The sequence below is a fragment of the Chiloscyllium punctatum genome, chromosome 4 (genome assembly GCF_047496795.1).
Source record: "Chiloscyllium punctatum isolate Juve2018m chromosome 4, sChiPun1.3, whole genome shotgun sequence".
NCBI classification, from domain to species: domain Eukaryota; kingdom Metazoa; phylum Chordata; class Chondrichthyes; order Orectolobiformes; family Hemiscylliidae; genus Chiloscyllium; species Chiloscyllium punctatum.
Window position 1 is genome coordinate 65,014,274 of NC_092742.1, and position 18,899 is coordinate 65,033,172.

Below are 18,899 nucleotides of genomic sequence, written 5' to 3' on the forward strand. Positions count from 1 at the left end.
TATGACAATAGGGAGAAGCAACGTTTTGTAATATAGTGATGGAACGGACGGGGCTCATCCACATTACTGGTCAGCAATCATTTCAAATACCATGCCATTGCATTGCAATCTAAGTACGAGCTACAAAATAATTCGGCATTGTTTCACTTTCTTCCTTTACTTGGACGCATCACCTTCGGGAATCTAACAAAAGTCACCTGTGATAGTGCGCTGTTGTGCTCTGACGAAGATTGTGTTTTGATTTCCTGCAGAGTTAAGTTAATTGAAATGTATACATCATTACGGAATTCTCCTCAATCTATATCTGCCGCGCTAATTGAAGTTTCGGAATCTTTTTAAAATTGCATAATGAACAATGAAATGACGTATTTTGAACTACTGCAAAACTTTTTTCTCATTGTTCCTTATTTCACCTTAAGTTGCCTTCACTAGAAACTTTCATTCAACTACAGTTCTCAGAAGTGAGCGAAATTTACCTTGTGTTATTATACCATAGTTAGACGTTCATAAATCACGGAACAGAACAGAAATACTACATTAAGTATTGCTGGTTGCTTTGTTATCTGTTTAATCACCTTTATTCTACAAATCAATGAAATGTAATGAGCGTTGTTGGCAAATTGTAGAACTGTTTGTCACCATCACAATTCGCGTGAACAAGTTAATCAAATCCTGTTGGAAAGTTCTTTGTTAAAATCTAACAATGAGTGAAGAGATTTAAATGTATCCTCGGTTAATGACCAAATAGAAAAGGAAAGAGAATCCCAGAAAATGCGAGCACATCTTTATCCACCTCCAGCGTATCTTTGGCGTACGATTTCGCCTGCTGGTTCTGTGCAACAAAATTTCAAACATGTTTATGAAGAACGGGTTTATGGTTTATTTCTACAAAACATCTGGGGGAATATATCTCCTCTTGTGCGTCTAAAGTCTTTTAACAATATTTTTTAAACGATAGGATTTTAAATAATGAAAAGTTCAGGAATAAGGTATTATTTTTAAATGTATATATCTGTTGCCAATAAATTAACTGATATTACTGCCACTTCAGAAACAAATTTTTCTAATCTTAGGTAATTTAGTAGTTAAACAGAAGTGCATTGTTTTCTCATAATAAAGTATGAAGGTGGTTTCATGTCTCGAAATTGTGAGCATGTTATTTAGTAATATTTTAAAAGAATGCGCGATTCATAGTAAGAATTGAGTGCAGAAAATTCTCGTCGACAATTATACATACTGACTTCACTGTGACCAGCATTCAAGAAAAAGAATGAAGTTGATATTGGGCAATGCTAATTGCCTTTTTTCATCAGTACATAGCAAGTATGTATTCACAATAATGCGTTTATTTTTAAATCCCAATTCCCAGCAGAATAAGTGATGTGAAGGGTTAAATCTGTTTCAGTTCAGAAAAGAATTTGCTTATTCTCCTTTTAAAAAAAGAGTAAAGATAACTTTGTTGTATATAATCCAACAATTTAAACCATGCATGAAAATTAGGAGATTACATTTCCAGTCGCCAATATAACGGTTGGCATACAGGGCACTCCCCCACCCCGTAAACGTGCCTGCACAATCTTGATTTAAAGGAGAAAGTTAACTTTGTCATATAATTAAATAAAAATCCTAAGGAAAGAAATGCTTTCACTTCCAGGTGGAGCGTCTGTAGGACAACTGTTACACAACAATTTTAAAAATGAACTTCATTCTGGAGAAGAGAATTTAGGTCGAACACATTTATCTCACAAAATTTCCCTCATGAATGCGTTCAAATCATTCAATATTAAAATTAGGACCAATTCTAACAAGACAATTGAAAGTGTTCAGGTCGAATCTCAAAAATATTTCGCATTAGTTTCCAACAGAGGACATGGTGCAACTAATCCATTCATGCACTTTGCCAGAGCGAAGGAGTGAGTTATCGCTAATTTACCTTTTGCACTTTGCATTGAGAAAGTAGAAATATCAGCATTGACATTTATTGGGAATGAATATGGTAAAAAGTCAATTGTTATTATATCTAATACTTTCAAACCAAGGTTTTGTTATATGGAGGATCCGTTTGCATCATTTTCCCCCAGACACAATATGTAGCAAATCAATCTGTGACTACTTACTGTCATTTTATTTTCTCAAGCAGGCAACTACAACTTTTAAAGCACGAGAGCTGCTTTGTTGGCATTTTCTATGCTTGAAGAGGAATAGTTAAGATTTTTCTATCTCACATCCAAGAATTTGTGAACCAGCTACATTGCTTTTGGAGGACGGGTTATGCACGATAGGAAGATATCAGTTACATTTCAAAAGTGGTCAAAAGAAAAATCTGGAAAAGGACCTTGAAATGCTTTTGTGCAGAAAATACCAAAAAATACAATTACAACGGAAAATTCGACCATTCACAAACCCACTGAACTACATAAGCAATTATTTGATACATGGAGTAATAACAGTAATTCACTTTAGTTTAGAATGTCCATGTTTCACCAGGTCCACTGTTGTCTCCGTATTCCAGGATGTGTTAAGTGATGATAGCTGGGAAAGACGCCAAATGGTCCAGTGTGCTGTACCTGCTGAAAACCATGGACTGTGAAAGCAGTGTAGGAATGATTGGGTTGAACAGTGTCGCCGGGCTTGTCCTGGATTTGTACGGAGGCAATGGAGCAAGAATGACAGGGTTTGCCATCTCTGACCAGCACTGGCACTGCCACTCTGCGGAACAGTTGCGGCTGGCTCATATCTATCTGCAGGCTGCTATCCACACGGGCTCTCTTCATTTTATACCTGTGGTTTTGGAACCAGATCTTCACCTGAGTCGGGGTAAGGCTCAAAAGGTGAGCGAAGTGTTCGCGTTCAGGGGCGGATAGGTAACGCTGTTGTTGGAATCTTCGTTCTAACTCAAACGTTTGCGCTTTGGAGAACAGAACTCGCCGTTTTTTCTTCTTCTCAATACTCGTGATGGATGAACAGCCTTTTCTTTGATGACAATCTGCCGGAGCTGTATCCGTGTTGCTGTCAGGGGCTGCAAGGAAACATTTTCCGGTTAAAATTTCTTGCGATACTTCATCAGAGTCCAAGATACTAAATTCGCACGGAAAGCGAAATTTGAATTGGTATACTTACAAATCTTGTCAGAGCCAAGCCACGCCGAAAATGATAGTTTCGAAAAGTGATGGTGTGAGGCTTGGCCTGATTCTTTCTTAATGGCAGTCGATTGTATGGCTTTGCCACTTCCTTGATCCCATTGCTCTAGACGGTCAATTTCATGCTGATCAGGTAAATTTAAAATACTGCGCACAGTGAAACTCGCCCTGCTTAGCGACATGTTGACAAATTGTCAGCGTCCACCGAATTTTTGAGAGAAATGAATTACTTGCAGTTTAAAGCCCTCTCCGTGAATAGGAGGTACGATTATACCTCGCTGCTTAATGGTACAGCAGTAGCGAGTCTTTTACAGAAGCGTCCTGTGTTTATATAAACAGTCCTCTTCACCGCCAACAGTGGCAACCTTCAGATGGTGTCTGACCACAGGATACCAAGTACCTGTATCAGTCAAGTGCCAGAGCATTAATGTGAGTAAGTGTAACCTTACCAGAGAATTACCCGGCACTTCCTGAATGACAGCAGGAAACAGGCTTCATCGTTACATATTCTGCCTGATTAGCAAAGAACGTAGTGAACAGATAATGGTAATTGTGTTAGTGAATTAGTGAATTACATCTTGGGTGGTTAGTGGTGGCCACAACCCTTCCCCCTTCCCCATTATTTGCATACAAAGTAAAGAAGCAGTGACAGATTTCTCCAGTTCATTTAATTACTTATTCATTTGTTAACTAACCCATGAGTGTTATTTAACGTGAACTGGACGCGCTGTATTTACTGCAATTAAATACATAAGGTGCATTTTCCGCCCCTCAGCATCTCCTTTTTGAAACTATGACAAATGGGAATTCCCATGGCAGAATTTACAACCGATATGAAGTATTGGTTTTGCAGGGAACATTACGCCGGATATCGAAACTAGCGAATCAATATCGAGCCACAGACAACTGCGAGGAGTAACAAAATATACAATGTTCAGCTGGTCCCATTTAATGAAGCATTTATTAATCATTTGGATCGAAAATATTCAGACAGATTCATTTATATTTAAAAAGTGAATAGATGCCAATTAAGGAATACTGTACGGTTATAGCAGAACTTTTTGCTCAAGACTACTTGTTTCTCAAAGAAGATCACTACATTTGATAACTTAGTTAAAAACTGAACTTCTTCGATGTTCTTTACACTAAACTCGAGTTGGCCATCTTTCTGATCATTTCTGTTGGGTAATCTTCAGGCAAAGATTCCCATGCCATGCCTATTTGTGGCACCTATCAAGTCTGCTTGTGTGACAGTGCTCCATGCTCCACAAACTCCCTCACAACGTCCTGGGTGGTCGAAAGTGGGAGAACATAAATACATGCCAACTGCTAGGCTGCAAACAATAGAAGAAATGTAGACCATCGTCCCGGACCTGTTGGAAGCATTTGTTCCAGTCAAGATTTTGCATTTGTTCAGTCATCAAATAATAGATGATTGACGCCTCAACACAATGTGCTTTAACTTTTTGGGATAAGTCCGAGTTTGTTCCTTGTTGTCATGGTTTTCAATGGAATTAAAAAGGATTTGGCTGCTATCGACATTGCTTCTCGCCTAATGCTGCCAAGTGCATAAAAATTATTACTTATATCGTTTAGAATCAAATAGGATTTTCTAAAATGTAAAATAATGTAACTTAAAGGATTATTCACTCTGCAGAAAAGATGGACTAACGCATCTATTACCAATATATTTTTCTCATTTTTACCAGTTTAGCACATCTATTGCAGTGGTAATTTTTGGAATTGTACTTTAGAGGGATTGTAGGTAATATTAAATAACAGGACAAAATGTTTGCCTTTATGTTTGAGTAAAATCGTTACAATTGCAGTATCTTGAACATTTCACTCATCGGGTTGCTGGATTTCAATGCACTCTAGTTTCAGCAGAACTTAACACAGTTATTACAATGTTATTGCATGACGGGGAATAGCTCATGTTGCATAACAACATAAAGCGTTGTGATGTTCACAGTTCTTATATTAACATGTTGCTCACGGGAAAGTTGGAAAGCGAGACATGATCATTTTCTGCTGAGGCTGAGTGATGTGGTCGTGTTATTCCATCTCAATTGAAGACCGGCTGATGTAAGCGCCGTTGATACCTTTTTCAAGATTGCAAACCAGTTAGCCCTTGGCCTTAAACGAAAAATCTTCACAGATTGCTTTTATATTCTAGCCGTCAATTACACTGTAGCATAGGTTTACTATCACAGTGCAATGGAAGTGCAGTTTCAAAAAAATCCTCTTCGGTAAAACACATTTACAGCCTCGATGACCTCTTGTAGCCCTTTAATCTATTTAACATCTGAAGAATACAACGAAGTGCAGAAATAAGTAAACAGATACACTTACAAGCTTAAGGACTCTTCACCATCAAATGTTTGCTTTTGATTCTAAAACATCTAGCGGCTGCATGAATATTTGCTACCGCGAAGTTTTTTGAAAGCAAAGAAAACTCAGCCTTTTTAAATATTACTTTTACGTGCTATGTGTTCGCAAACTTAGAGAAAACTTCGAGTAAATAGCTGGATCTGAGAATCAAAAATTATATTCAATTTCAGTTATTTACATAATGGGTTTCATAGGTTCCCTTGACAGGTTAGGGACATTTTAACATCAGATTTCATCCATGTATCCAGAAAAAAAAACTAATTGACCTTTGACTCAGATGTAAACTTTTGCAACATTTACGGATTTGCTTTAATGGTAAACGTACTGGATTACATTTCTATGAACTTTAATTCTGCATGTTTGTATTGTACAAAACAGGTGACAGGTTACTGGAGTTCCACGCGATTCTGAAGATCTAATTCGGTGTGATTAGAAGGGACTAATAGCGCAACACAATCTGGGAACAAACAGTATGAGGGTGTACATTTATTGGAAAATCGATTACTACTTCAATTTGGGCTAGTGAATAAGGAGGCTTGGTGAAAATTTAGTAATGTTCCATTTCTGCGGTGGCAACCAAAGACAACTAGAGCCCTATGTTAAGGAAAAAAGTGCGGTAGGATGCTCCAAGTATACAATCCGCGTTTGCAGGGTTGCCAGTTTTGCTTAGTGAGTGCCTCAGGCTGGTGGCAGCATAATTGGTTCCGACGAAGCAGTGCTTCGTTTATTGGCTCTCATTCCAATTCTCACGCTAGACCAGCTCTCCCTCTCTACAATCGTTTGTAACAAAATCAGACCACTATTCAGTGTCTGTATTGTGATTAAATTTATAGGGCAGCTGAACTTACTAACCATAAGAAGAATAAACTCTTGTACTACAGCTTTTAGGTCTTAATGGTCGCAGCCCGTCGTTGAGTCACAACGTTCGGGATTTAAAAAAAAACAGCCCAGAGATTTAAACGGAGAATCTAAAATCACCGTCCTTTTCTTGAGAGGTGTTGCTTATCGGCGGTGCTGTTAAGAGAAACACAACTTGCCTTCTCAGGTCATGAAAAAAATAAATCCCCAGGCTATATTTGAAGAAATGCGATGTTCTCTGAACCAATAATTGTCCCTCAACGAACATCTCGCACACAAAAATGGTCTGTCGCTTATTTCTTTTCGATTTGGAAGATACATGAGTACAAATTAGCTGCCACGTTTCAGTCCAACAGTAAGTGCGCTTCAATTGTTACACCCGTCAGCTGTGAAGTTTTCGGGACTTTTTATTCATTTACAGGACGAAGGCCAGCATTCGTTGCTCTTCCCTAGCTGCAGTCCGGATAGCAATTTCCTTCCCTGGAGGGCATTAATGAACCCGCTGGCGGTTTCCCGATAAATGATAACGGTTTCATCATTAGACTTTTCATGCCAGACTTTTGTTGACTTCAGATTCCACTATCAAGCCTGGCGGGATTCGAACCGGGGTCCCCAAATCATTACTAGGTCCCTGGATTAATAATCCAGCGATAACACCAATAGGCCATCATCTTATAAAATGCAATGCTCCCTTTAAACGGATAAAAGATTAAGCCGTGCTATTAAATTTAACCTACATTGCAATTTTTGTTTATTTTTAAAATATATATTTAACTTGAAGACTATTACTACTGGGAATAGCAACAAATTTTATCCAACCATTTCACTCTAAAAGTGGTTAGGTCCTGTAGTAAAAAGAAAATCAAAAGTAACCAAGGCAAAATGTAAATCTTGCAAGTTTTAAACAGCAACATTTATTGCATATTTATATAATATGGTGTTAGTCTCCATCTTGGCCATATAACTGAGCAATGATCTGCAGAGAGGGGCTGGTGAATGAAATAAAAAGGTCAAATTTAAACAGTGAGGTGTTTATTGGTATATGCAACTCATGTCTGCTACTGAAAGAAGCAAAAATAAACCATGGATTTGTTCTGTGAAAAGAAGGAAATTCAGAAGTAACTGTGGGCACTGAAGAGAATTAAACAGCTCTTGCCATGATTGAGGGAGATGAATTGTTCAAAACAATGAGAGAGCTTGTGGCTGTTCCAAGAGACTAATGACTTTTCTGTAGAGAATATGTGGAGACTTTTGTGCTTTGTTGCTCATTTCTATGTTTAAAAAAACTCATAAATTATCTGCAACAGGTATGGTTACAAATGGGAAAATTCTTTTTGAAAATGAAATAGTCTCGGACCAGACAAAATTCCTTGGAACAGGTTGATCATGTGCAGTTAGTGCAGTTCCTGTCTCTGAACTTTAGCAAAATGTAAGTGTAGGGCCACGGGGACGTACAGAGAGCTAGCAGAGTTCATGATAGACCTTTCACAGCACATAAATATTGTGAAGAGAAAAGAACTCTTGGTTGGATGCCTCATGTGTAACAAAAGAGTTTGGGAAAAAGTGATTAAAACACCCAACAAAAAAAACATAGCTATTAGAAAGAAGCAGGATAACTACTTTCAGTATTTGCAGCTTTTACTTAAAAAAAGACTCAAACATTTTCTTTCAGTCTCTGAATATGTATGTGAATTTGTGAAGGTTTGCTGCTAGTCTGATTTTTTTTTGTGTTAGCAGTGATACTATAAACTGACAATATTTTCAACAGAAACTGGTGCTGCTTTTTGTTTTGGCTTTTGAACTAATTTGGAGTAATTGACAGACTGAGTGCCTGGTTAAAATATCAAATGATGGAACTGGTTTTCTGTCGAGGAGGACTGCATTGGAGTGCCCACAATGCTGCTAAGGAGAGAATTCCAGAACTTTGACAGAACAATTGAAAATTGTGTGAACAGTTCTTAGCTGCATATTTTGATACTTGTTAAAAAATGATCACTTACAGTTTTAATGAATTACAGAAATCAGTACTACAGTGAATTTATACATGAATTGTTGTTTAAAATTGGAGCCCTCCCATAATGTGAAAGTTAAGGTAATACTGTTAGGAAGAAAATAAAGATGCTTGTTTGAATTTATTTTGACATATTACAAATGAAAATGAAGTACAATATTATTTTTGAAACTACTTACAGAGAAGGGCCTAAAAATGAGCAGAACCCTTGCAGAAGAGTGTGGGGAGGAGCAGGAGTTTGCGCACAATGACATTTTTCTCAGCTCAGTGCGCATTCATGTGTAAGTAAAATGTCAGATTGCATGGGCAGAAGGGCAGAAAGTTCTGTCCCCTACTGTTACCATGCACGATCCAAATTCCAAGTGCTATCATTAACCATATCCAGACAGTACTTCACATTAGGCAACACAGGAGCATCACTCAATTTCTGCTCATCATCTCCGTCCATTCTCCAGATGTCAGAGGCGAGTGAAAAACAGTAGCATAGTTCCATAGAAAGACTCCTTAAGGTTGCGTGGAGAAAAAGAGATGTATTTTTCTCTTGGAATGGTAATAAACAGCTATCTGACAGACAAAAGTAGTCTGGATAGAGATGGCTGTGCAGTTTAGTGCCAAGGATAAATTGGATAATCTGCTAAGTCTTGCCAAAGTATATACCACTGTACATTTAATGACAGTATTTCAAATATGCCATTGCACAGAACTTTCTTATGCAAGATTGGGTGCCAGGCATCTCCAGCAGATGGTTTGTGTGTAATTAATGTCTGTCACTTCATTGTAGCTACCAATGTGTCACTACTTGCAGGGGTGTGATGGCATTGTGCTTTTGCCTGTGGACTAGTTAAACAGAGATCCAGGAAATGCTCTGGGGCCAGGGTTTGAATTCCACAATGGCAGATGGTGAAGTTTGGAACAATACTGTTGTTCCCACAATGTCACTAGGTCAAAGTTCTAGAATTCTCTCATTAGCAGCATTGTGGGCACTCCAATACCAAATGAACTGCAGCTGTTCAAGAAGACCACTCATCGCCACCTTCTCAAAGCCATCTAGGTATGTGCAATGAATGCTTGCCCAGCCAGTAAAGCCTACATCCCATAAATTAGTTTTGTAAAAATGTGCAAATGACTCTACCCATCTTCCAAAGTCTTTTTTTCATTTGTTCATGGGCGTAGGCTTTGCTGACTAAGAATTTATTGCCAATCCTTAATTGCACAGAAGACAGTTAGAAGTGAACTGCATTGTTGTTGGTTCAGAGTTTCATGTTGATCAGAATAAGCAAGAGCAGCAGATTTTGTTCCCTAAAAGACATTATTTAGATTAGATTCCCTACAGTGTGGAAACAGGGCCTTCTGCCCAACAAGTCCACAATGACACTTCGAAGAGCAACCCAGAACCATTCCCCTACATTTACCCCTAACACTACGGGCAATTTTGTTTGACCAATTCACCTAACCTGCACATCTTTGGACTGTGGGGGGAAACTGGAGCACCTGGCAGAAACCCACACAGACACGGGGAGAATGTACAAACTCCACACAGACAGTTGCCTGAGGCAGGAATTGAACCCGGATCCCTGGCGGTGTGAGGCAGCAGTGCTAACCACTGAATCACTGTGCCGCCCAAATGGTTCACACGTAAAATGAAAGGACCTATAATACTCACCGGCTCACTGCCATTTCATCACAACTAAGACAATCCGATAGCTTTTCACAAAAAATGTGCATGGGATAAGGACACAACATGCAGCTTTGGAAGAAATGCCTCACGTATCTGAGGCTCATACATCATACATTGTTCCATCGATTTGTATCAACTTTAGCTCTTCCATGACATTGAGCCATAATTCAAGGATAATCCTTTAACTCCTAACTTCTTCCAAACTACATTTTTTCTGACTAGCAATATGCACAGATTATCACAACTCTAGGATTGACATCTTGATTTCATTGATCACTTCAAGTGAGGTACTCATGCACCCATGTTAAAGTCTCATAATACTCTTCCTTCTTCGGGAGACAAACATACATAACCAGCACAATTGTGCACAGCTTGTGAGATAGGGTAGGGGGAAATTGTTTCCTGTAACATTCCTTATTCTTTCATGGAGTAGGTTGCTAAGAATACAGGAAAGCAAGGGAACTGTACCTGTGCCGAAGGGGAGTTTGGATATCTGTTGAAAGAGCCTTAAGCAGCTACTCTTAATTACACATCAAACAGCTATATCTCACAGAAACTTTGACACTAACAGATCCTTATAGTTTACTACTTAGTCATTCCAAAACAATGCCAAAAAAATTCAGAGACAGAATCCCTAGGCTTACTTTGACCAGCACCTCACTGAAAAAAAAGAGTTGCAAGTCTTGAAGAATACACCATCAAGGTCTTTCTTCCTAGCTTCTATTGGCACAGAAATTATCACTTCAGTGATTAGTCTCTCTAGAGTAGGCTTGGTGTCACAATCTGGTGAGCAGAGCATTGACACAGCTAGAGAAATAAAACCTGACTGAGATTTTTGACTCCTAGAGGACTGCTGGGAGACAGATCCCCACAAAGCTTCGTGCAACAAAGGTCAAATATATTTTTGAAAGGATTCTCTTGAAATTTGCTTGAGGACGAAATTTTGATTTCTGGGGGCTAGCTTTTCATTCTCACCATCCCATTTATGAGGTGTTGCATTCATGTAGTAAAAATTCCTTTTGGAGTTGTGTTGACATATGATACATTTTGACTTGCACAGAAACAGAATCAGGAGAATTCATCAATATCCTCAAAGTTAATGAATTCTCTTTTAAACCCAAAGTTTGCCCCTTTAAGGAAACCACTAATTTCTAGATATCACAGATTTTAAACTGGTACAACACAAATTATCAATAAAATTTTTATCAATATAGCTGAGAAACATCTAGACGCAAGAAGTCATCACTCTGAATGCATCTTCCACAGACTGGTGAATTCTCAGCTAAAGCAGTTCTATTGCACATGGATAAAGATAATGTATGTAAACCAGGCCATTACTATGTTTTTTACTACAGTTTTGATTTCAATTTCAGATTTTAATTTAACAATTAATACGGTATATGTTATAGTTTGATCTATTACATTTTTCCAAATATGGGAGCTCCTTTGCAACCTTAAGCTAGAGATTCCATATTTATTTGCAAGCAATTCATACCTCAGTCATTTAAAGTTTTCCTGGCTCACAGCTGAGTATTCCTTTGGTGACTGGTTTTGAAAAACTGTTTTCTCTCCATTGTGGCCTCTGACACTCCACCAACCAGCTTCTTTCTTCCCCCAATTCCCTCTTGCAGTCTTCTTCTTCCCCTCCTGCCATCTTGCAATCCTCTCTTACCCTCACACTCATCATTTAGCCTTCTCCACTTCCTACAACCCTTTTGAAGCAGCCTCTTCTTCTCTCTCCAAACCTTCCTACCCCCAGCAAATACCTCCACCTTGGCATTTGCAGACAGAACTCTCTGATTAAGCAAAAAGTAGCCCCGAGTTCAGCCTCAACTAAAGCTGGTCTCCAATCTCCAACTAGACTAAAGCCAACTCCTGCCACTTCACTCAATGCTATCACTTACGCTCCTCACTGCTCATTGCCCCTCCATTCACAAGATTGTTTCTTATTCTCATTGCTGATAAGTTCAGCAGCGAGTGAATTTTTTCTGATATACATCCCCATGGTTGAATTTTCATGGTTGAGTTGGGATATTTCTCTCTTTTGATGTACAAAGAATGAGATTGTGGATCACACCATTAATGAGATGATGAAGACGCAGAGGCAAGATGGAGAATGACAGACAAAGGTGCCAGAGATCATGCACATATTGGAGCAAAGGGCAGAGGAGTCTGCCTGTCGTTTCATGGTTTCATAGCAATAGAAGCAGCAGTAGGCCATTGGGCCCATCAAGCCTGCTCCGCCATTCATTAAGATCATGGCTGATCTATGCATTGTCCGAGCTCCTCCTACCTGCATTCTTCCCATAATTCTTAATTACCCTGGCAAAAACCTTGCAAACACCCATCCAACTGTATCTTGAATACATTTAATGAAGCTGCCTCTACTGCTTACTTGGAGAATTTCACAGATTCATTACTGTCTGGGAAAAGCAGTTCCTCCTCATCTCTGCTCTAACTCTACTCCCCCAACCTTGAGGCCATGTCCCCCGGTCCTAGTCTCACCCACCATTGGGAACAACTTGCCTGCCTCTACCTTATAATTTTATGTTTCTATAAGATCCCCTCTCATTCTTCTAAATTCTAGCGAGTAAAGTCCCAGGCAACTCAACCTCTCCTCATAAGGTAATTCCCTCATATCTGGAATCAACCTCGTGAACCTCGTCTGCACCACCTCCAAAGCCAGTATATCCTCCCTTATGTAAGGAGGCCAGAGTTGCGTACAATACTCCAGATATGGCCTCAATAATACCTTGCACAATTCCACTAGAACCTCCCTGGTCTTAAGTTCAATCCCTCTAGCAATGAAAGCCAACATTCTGTTTGCCTTCTCAATTATTTGTTGCACCTGCAAATCAACTTTTAGCGATTCATGTATGAGCACTTCTAAGTGTTTCTGCATACCAACATGCTGGAATCTTTCACCATTTAAATAATACTCTGACCTACTATTTTCACTTCCAAAGTGGATAACCTCACATTTACCAACCTTGTACTCTCTGCCAGACCCTTGCCACTCACTTAACCTATCTCAACCTCTCTGCAGACCATCCACATCCTCTGCACAGTTTGCCTTTCCACTCAATTTAGTGTCATCAGCAAAGTTGGATATGTTACACTCAGTATCCTCTTCCAAATCATTTATATATATCATGAAGAGTTGTGGGCCCAACACCGATCCCCCGTTCACCACTGATCACCAACCAGAGAAATACCTGTTTATCCCAACTCTTTGCTTTTTATTGGTTAACCAGTCCTCTATCCTTCTAGCACATTCCCTGCAACTCCATGCATTATTATCTTATAGATGAATCTTTTATATGGCACCTTATCGAATGCCTCCTGGAAATCCAAATATACAACATCCACCTGTTACCCTCCATCTACGGCACTTGTTACATCCTCAAAGAACTCCAGTAAATTTGTCAAACATGACCTTCCCTTCCTGAATCCATGCTGCGACTGCCTGATGGAACCTTTTCCATCCAGGTGTCTCACTATTTCTTCTTTAATAATAGCCTCCAGCATTTTCCCAAGATGTTAAGCTATAGTTACCTGCCTTTTGCCTACATGCTTTTTTGAACAACAGCATGATATTCGCTGCCCATGTTCTGTCTGATTTCATAGCTTTGGCATATAAATGCTGGACCAGCTAGGATGCACCATGGGCAGCCAGCCTGAGCAGAAAATTCAGCATATGTTGGATATGCACAGAATTCTGCACTGCAGCACTCAAACCCAGATGCATTCACTTACTGGCTAGGTGTGAAAAGCTGAGGGACCTTCCTTCTGGTGTCCCATACTGTCATAGAGTGAGGTAAGTGACATTGCACACTAACAGGAAGGGGGACCGACAGCGAGGCACCAGGGACTGTCATCCTACAACTTCCCAAGGCCTTGTTATACTGCTTCCCCTCAGCCAGAGATCCAAACCCTACATTAAGCCAAAGAGGTTTCTCCTGTCATTAGTAGACTCTCTAAGCCTGGACCACATGTCAAAGTCATCTGAGGCAATGCGGCAAAGCAATCAACTGGTTTCCGCAAGGTGAGTGCCAGTTGCCAATTGACATAACTTTGAATTCACTTCAGATGTCACTGAAATCACTCAAAGACAAATGCAGCATTTTGTATGATAGACCCATGGTTTCTTCCAATCTGTTCAGGTTTCTGACTTTATATGTTTCCCGTATAGGCTACTTTGAGAGGTGATGATCATTCTAGATAATTATACATGCATCATGGGCAGCAGTGCAAGAAATTCTGAGGGTCTCATTCACTGTTGTCCTCTGAGAGGAACATTATGCCCATAAATCAGGAACATAAGCCAGATGCTGGGTTTTGGAATTTAATCAACATAGTTTAGCCTCTCTACATCTCAATGATAGATGATTGCCTCTTACAAATGAAGATTTGAGTTATGTAAGCATATCCCCAATGTAATCCTGCATAATTTCTTACTGATGCCAGAAAGATTATTGGTGCAAAGGAAATAAATTAACTCAATGTAATTCTATGTCAAACAAAATTATGAACAAAGCATTCTTTTGAGGACAGGAACACTATTGGGTCATAATTGGCTTTTAGGTCCGAGTGTCCACATATATGTTAATGCTCCCTCAAACCTCACTACTACCAGATTTTACAGGCTAGTCTGTCTCCTGTCACAATTGTCCAGATCCAATGGTCACAGTCTAAGGCTATGGGGTAAGCCATTAAGACTGAGATGAGGATGCATTTTTTCACTCAGACAGTGGGGAGCCTGTGGAATTCTCTACCACACAAAGTGGTTGAGGCCAATACACTGAATGCTGTCAAGAGGGAGTTAGATATAGTTCTTAGGGCTAAAGGCATCTAAGAGTATGGGAAGAAAATGGGAAGAGGGTACTGAATTGAATGATTAGCCATGATCATATTGAATACCAGACCGGATTCAAAGTGCCAAATTGCTTTCTCCTGCTCATATTTTGTGTGTCTCTATGCCCTGACTTCCTCTGTATCTTAAAAAAAAGCACTAGTTTCCCCAGAGTCTCCATATGATCCTCCTTCTTTGTCAGGGGACTGTGTTGGCTGGTCTTCTAAGTTCACACCCAATCATTTATTTTTATTTATTCATTTGGGAGATGTGGGTGTCACCAGCTTGTCAGCATTTATTGCCTGCCCTTGAGAAGATAATGGTGAGCTGTTTTCTTGAACTGCTGCAGTCCATGTGCTGTATGTTGACTTGCAATGCTTTAGAGAGGGAATTTCAGAGTTTTGACCCAGTGACAGTGAAGGAACAACAAAAAATTTACAAATCAAGATGGTAAGTCGTTTGGAGGGGACTTTGCCAGTGATGGTGTTCCCATGTGTCTCCTGCCCTTATTCTAGATGCAAGTGGTCATATGTTTAGAAGGAGTGTCTCACAATATTTGGTGAATTTCTGCAGTGCATCTTGTAGATAGTATGCAGTGTTGATACTGAGCATTAATGATGAATGGGGTGGGCAATTGTGAATGCAGTACCAATCAAGCATGCTGCTTTGTCCTGGATGGTGTCAAGCTTATTGAGTATTGTTGAAGCTGTACCCAACTAAGCAAGTTGGGAATATAAGTGACCTGTGCCTTGTAGATTGTGGACAGGCTTTGGGGAGTCAGGAGGTGAGTTACTCGCCACTGTATTCCTAGCCACTGATCTGCTTGTGTAGTCAATGTGTTCATGTGGCAAGTCCAGTTGAGCTTCTGGTCAATGGTAACCCTCAGGATGTTGATAATGAAGGATTCAGTGATGGTAATACTGTCAGTGATTGAATGCCACTGAAGGTGATTAGATCATATATTATAGGAGATGGTCATAGCCTTGCCATTTGTCAGCCCAAGCTTGAATATTGTCCAGATTTTGTTGCATTTGAACATGGACTGCTTCATTATCTGAGGAATTGTAAATGGTGCTGAACATTGTGCAATCATTGGTGAACATCCCCACTTCTAACCTAATGATAGAGGGAAGATCATTGATGAAATAGCTGAAGATTGTTGGACCCAGGACACTACCCTGAGGAATTCCTACAGAGATGTGCTGGAGCTGAGATGACTGGCCTCCAACAACCATAACCATCTTCCTCTGTGCCAGGTATGGCTCCAACCAGTGGAAAGTTTGCTCCTGGATGCCCATTGATTCTGAATTTTCCAGGGCTATGATGATACTATGGCTTAAAGAGATACATTTTGTCCTTGTTATTAATGAAGAAAGGTTAAGTCAGAGGTATAAAACAGTCTGCTCAAACCCATTAAAGTAAACAGCTAATGAGGCCTTGGGTTTTTCTTAAAGTAGATACAATAGAAGCAGCCTTGAATGAGTGGGGTCAAACTCCCACAGAACCAGGATTTTTAGTTTTAGTTTTCAGCAGTATTTCCTGGAGACTTGAAGCTGGATGCAGAAGCTCTTATTCCTCACTCTGTTAGGCTAAAAATTGGGGTTCTCTTCCTGCTGCTAGAATTGCTTGTGAGACAATGTGTTTTACTGAATTTACCTTTGCTAAATGTATGTTTATGGGATGCTACTATATTGGGACTGTTAATTAGTGGCAACTGTTATATATAAAATTTTGTTAAGCATTTCAATAGAGTTACAATTAAGCCAATTCTTGTCTTTTCTTTCTATTTTGCCTGTATTTTAACTGTAGTGTAAAAATAAAATGTTATGCTTAAAGTCAATAGTTAGCTGTAGGCAATAGCTGATTGCTGTTATCACTAGATTATTAATCCAGAAATTCAGCTAATGTTCAGAGAACCAGGTTCAAATCCTGCCATGGCAGATGGTGGAATTTGAATTCAGTAAATAAAATCTTGAATTAAGAATCTACTGATCACCGTGAAATCATTGTTGATTGTCAGAAGAACACATTTGGCTCACTAATGTTCTTCAGGGAAGGAAATCTGCATCCTCATCTATTCTGGCCTATATGAGACTCCAGACCAAAGCAATGTGGTTGACTCTCAACTGCCCTCTGTAATAGACTAGCAAGCCATTCAGTTGTACCAATCGCTACAAAGCCTCAAAAAAAACCAGAAAGGATCATCTGCATTGACCTTGGCACCGGAAAAGACAACAGCAGAAACAGCCCTGTCGAACTCTCAAATTCCTCCTCACTAACATCTAGGGACTAGTGCCAAAACTGGGAGAGCTGTCTCATAGAGAAATTAAGCAACAGCCTGACATCATCATACTCTTAGAATCATACCTTACAGACAATATCCCAGACACCATCACCATCCCTGGATATTTCCTGTCTCACCAGCAGGACAGACCCAGCAGAGTAGTATCCCGTCAGGACAGAGTTATTCTGGGAGTCCTCAACATTGACTCTGGGACCCCATGAAGTCTCGTAACTTCCGGTTAAACATGGACAAGGAAACCTCCTGATGATTACCACACACTGTCATCCCTCAACTGATGAATTGGTACTCCTTCATGTTGAACAACACTTGGAGAAAGCACTGAGGAATGCAAGGGCAGAAAACGTACTCTGGGTGGGGAACTTCAATGTCCACCATCAAGAGTGGCTTGGCAGTAGCACTACTGATCGAACTGGTCGGGTCCTGAAGGACATAGCTGTTCGACTGGGTCTGCAGCAGGTGATGAGGGAACCAACAGGAGGGAAAAACATACTTGACCTCATCCCTATAATCTGCCAGCTGCAGATGCATTTGTCCCACCTTCACATTGAGAAAAATCTCCATTGTGTTGTGTGGCACTATCACAGACTTCAAACAAATCTAGCAACGTGATATCAAGAAACGGTTGGAGATATTGGATATTGCAAAAGCTATGGGCCCTGACAATATTCCAGCAATAGTACTGAAGACTTATGCCCCAGAACTTGCCGCTCCCCTTGTCAAGCTGATCCAGTATAATTACAGCACTGGTATCAATCCAACAATGTGCTAATTGCCCAAGCAGGTCCTGTGCATAAAAAACAGGACAAATCCAACCTGGCCAATTACAGCCCTACTCTTAATTATCAGTAAAGTAATGGAAAGTCTCATCAACAGTGCTATCAAGCTGCACCTTCGCAGCAATAACCTGCTCAGTGATGCCCAGCTTGGGTTCTGCCAAGGCCACTCAGCTCCAGACCTCATTACAACCTTGGTTCAAACATGGAAAAAACTGGTGAGGTGGAAGTGACAGTCCTTGATATCAAGGTTGCATTCGCTCAAGTATGGCATCGGCATCAAGGAGACCAAGTCGACCTGGAAATGCACAGCAGGTCAGGCAGCATCCAAGGAGCAGGAGAATTGACATTTTGGGCATAAGCTCTTCATCAGAAATGAGGCTTGTGGGCCAGGGGCCCTGAGAGATAAATGGGAGGGGACTGGATCTGGGGGAAAGGCAGCTGAAAATGCAATAGGTAGATGAAGTTGAGGGAGAAGTTGATAGGTTGGAGAAATGGATAGATGGAAAAAATGATGGACAGGTCAAGAGGGCGATGCTGACTTGGAGGCTTGGGACTGAGATAAGGTGGGGGATGGGGTATTGAGGAAACTGGTGAAATCCACATTAATCCCGTGTGGTTGCAGGGTCCCAAAGCAGAAGGTGACGCGTTCTTCCTCCAGGCGTCAGGTGGTTGGGATTTGGTGATGGAGGAGGCCCAGGGCCTGCACGTCCTTGATGGAATGGGAGGGGGATTTGAAGTGTTCAGACACAGGGCAGTGGGGTTGGTTGGTGTAGGTATCCCAGAGATGTTCTCTGAAATGATCCGCAAGTTGGTGTCCTATCTCCCTGATGTAGAGGAGATTACATCAGGTGCAATGGATACAGTGGATGATATTTGTGGAGGTACAGG

The 18,899-nt window shown here is 40.3% G+C and overlaps 1 protein-coding gene across 1 annotated transcript; it reads right to left on the reverse strand.

Annotated features, from left to right (window-relative positions):
- Nucleotides 1-561: 561 nt before the first annotated feature.
- nkx2.9 (NK2 transcription factor related, locus 9 (Drosophila)) lies at nucleotides 562-3,547 on the reverse strand. Its single transcript, XM_072567856.1, has 2 exons — nucleotides 3,121-3,547; nucleotides 562-3,019 (listed from the first exon to the last, which is right to left on the reverse strand). The coding sequence occupies exons 1-2, from the start codon at nucleotides 3,320-3,322 to the stop codon at nucleotides 2,481-2,483; spliced, it is 741 nt and encodes a 246-aa protein (XP_072423957.1). The 5' UTR covers nucleotides 3,323-3,547; the 3' UTR covers nucleotides 562-2,480.
- Nucleotides 3,548-18,899: the final 15,352 nt, after the last annotated feature.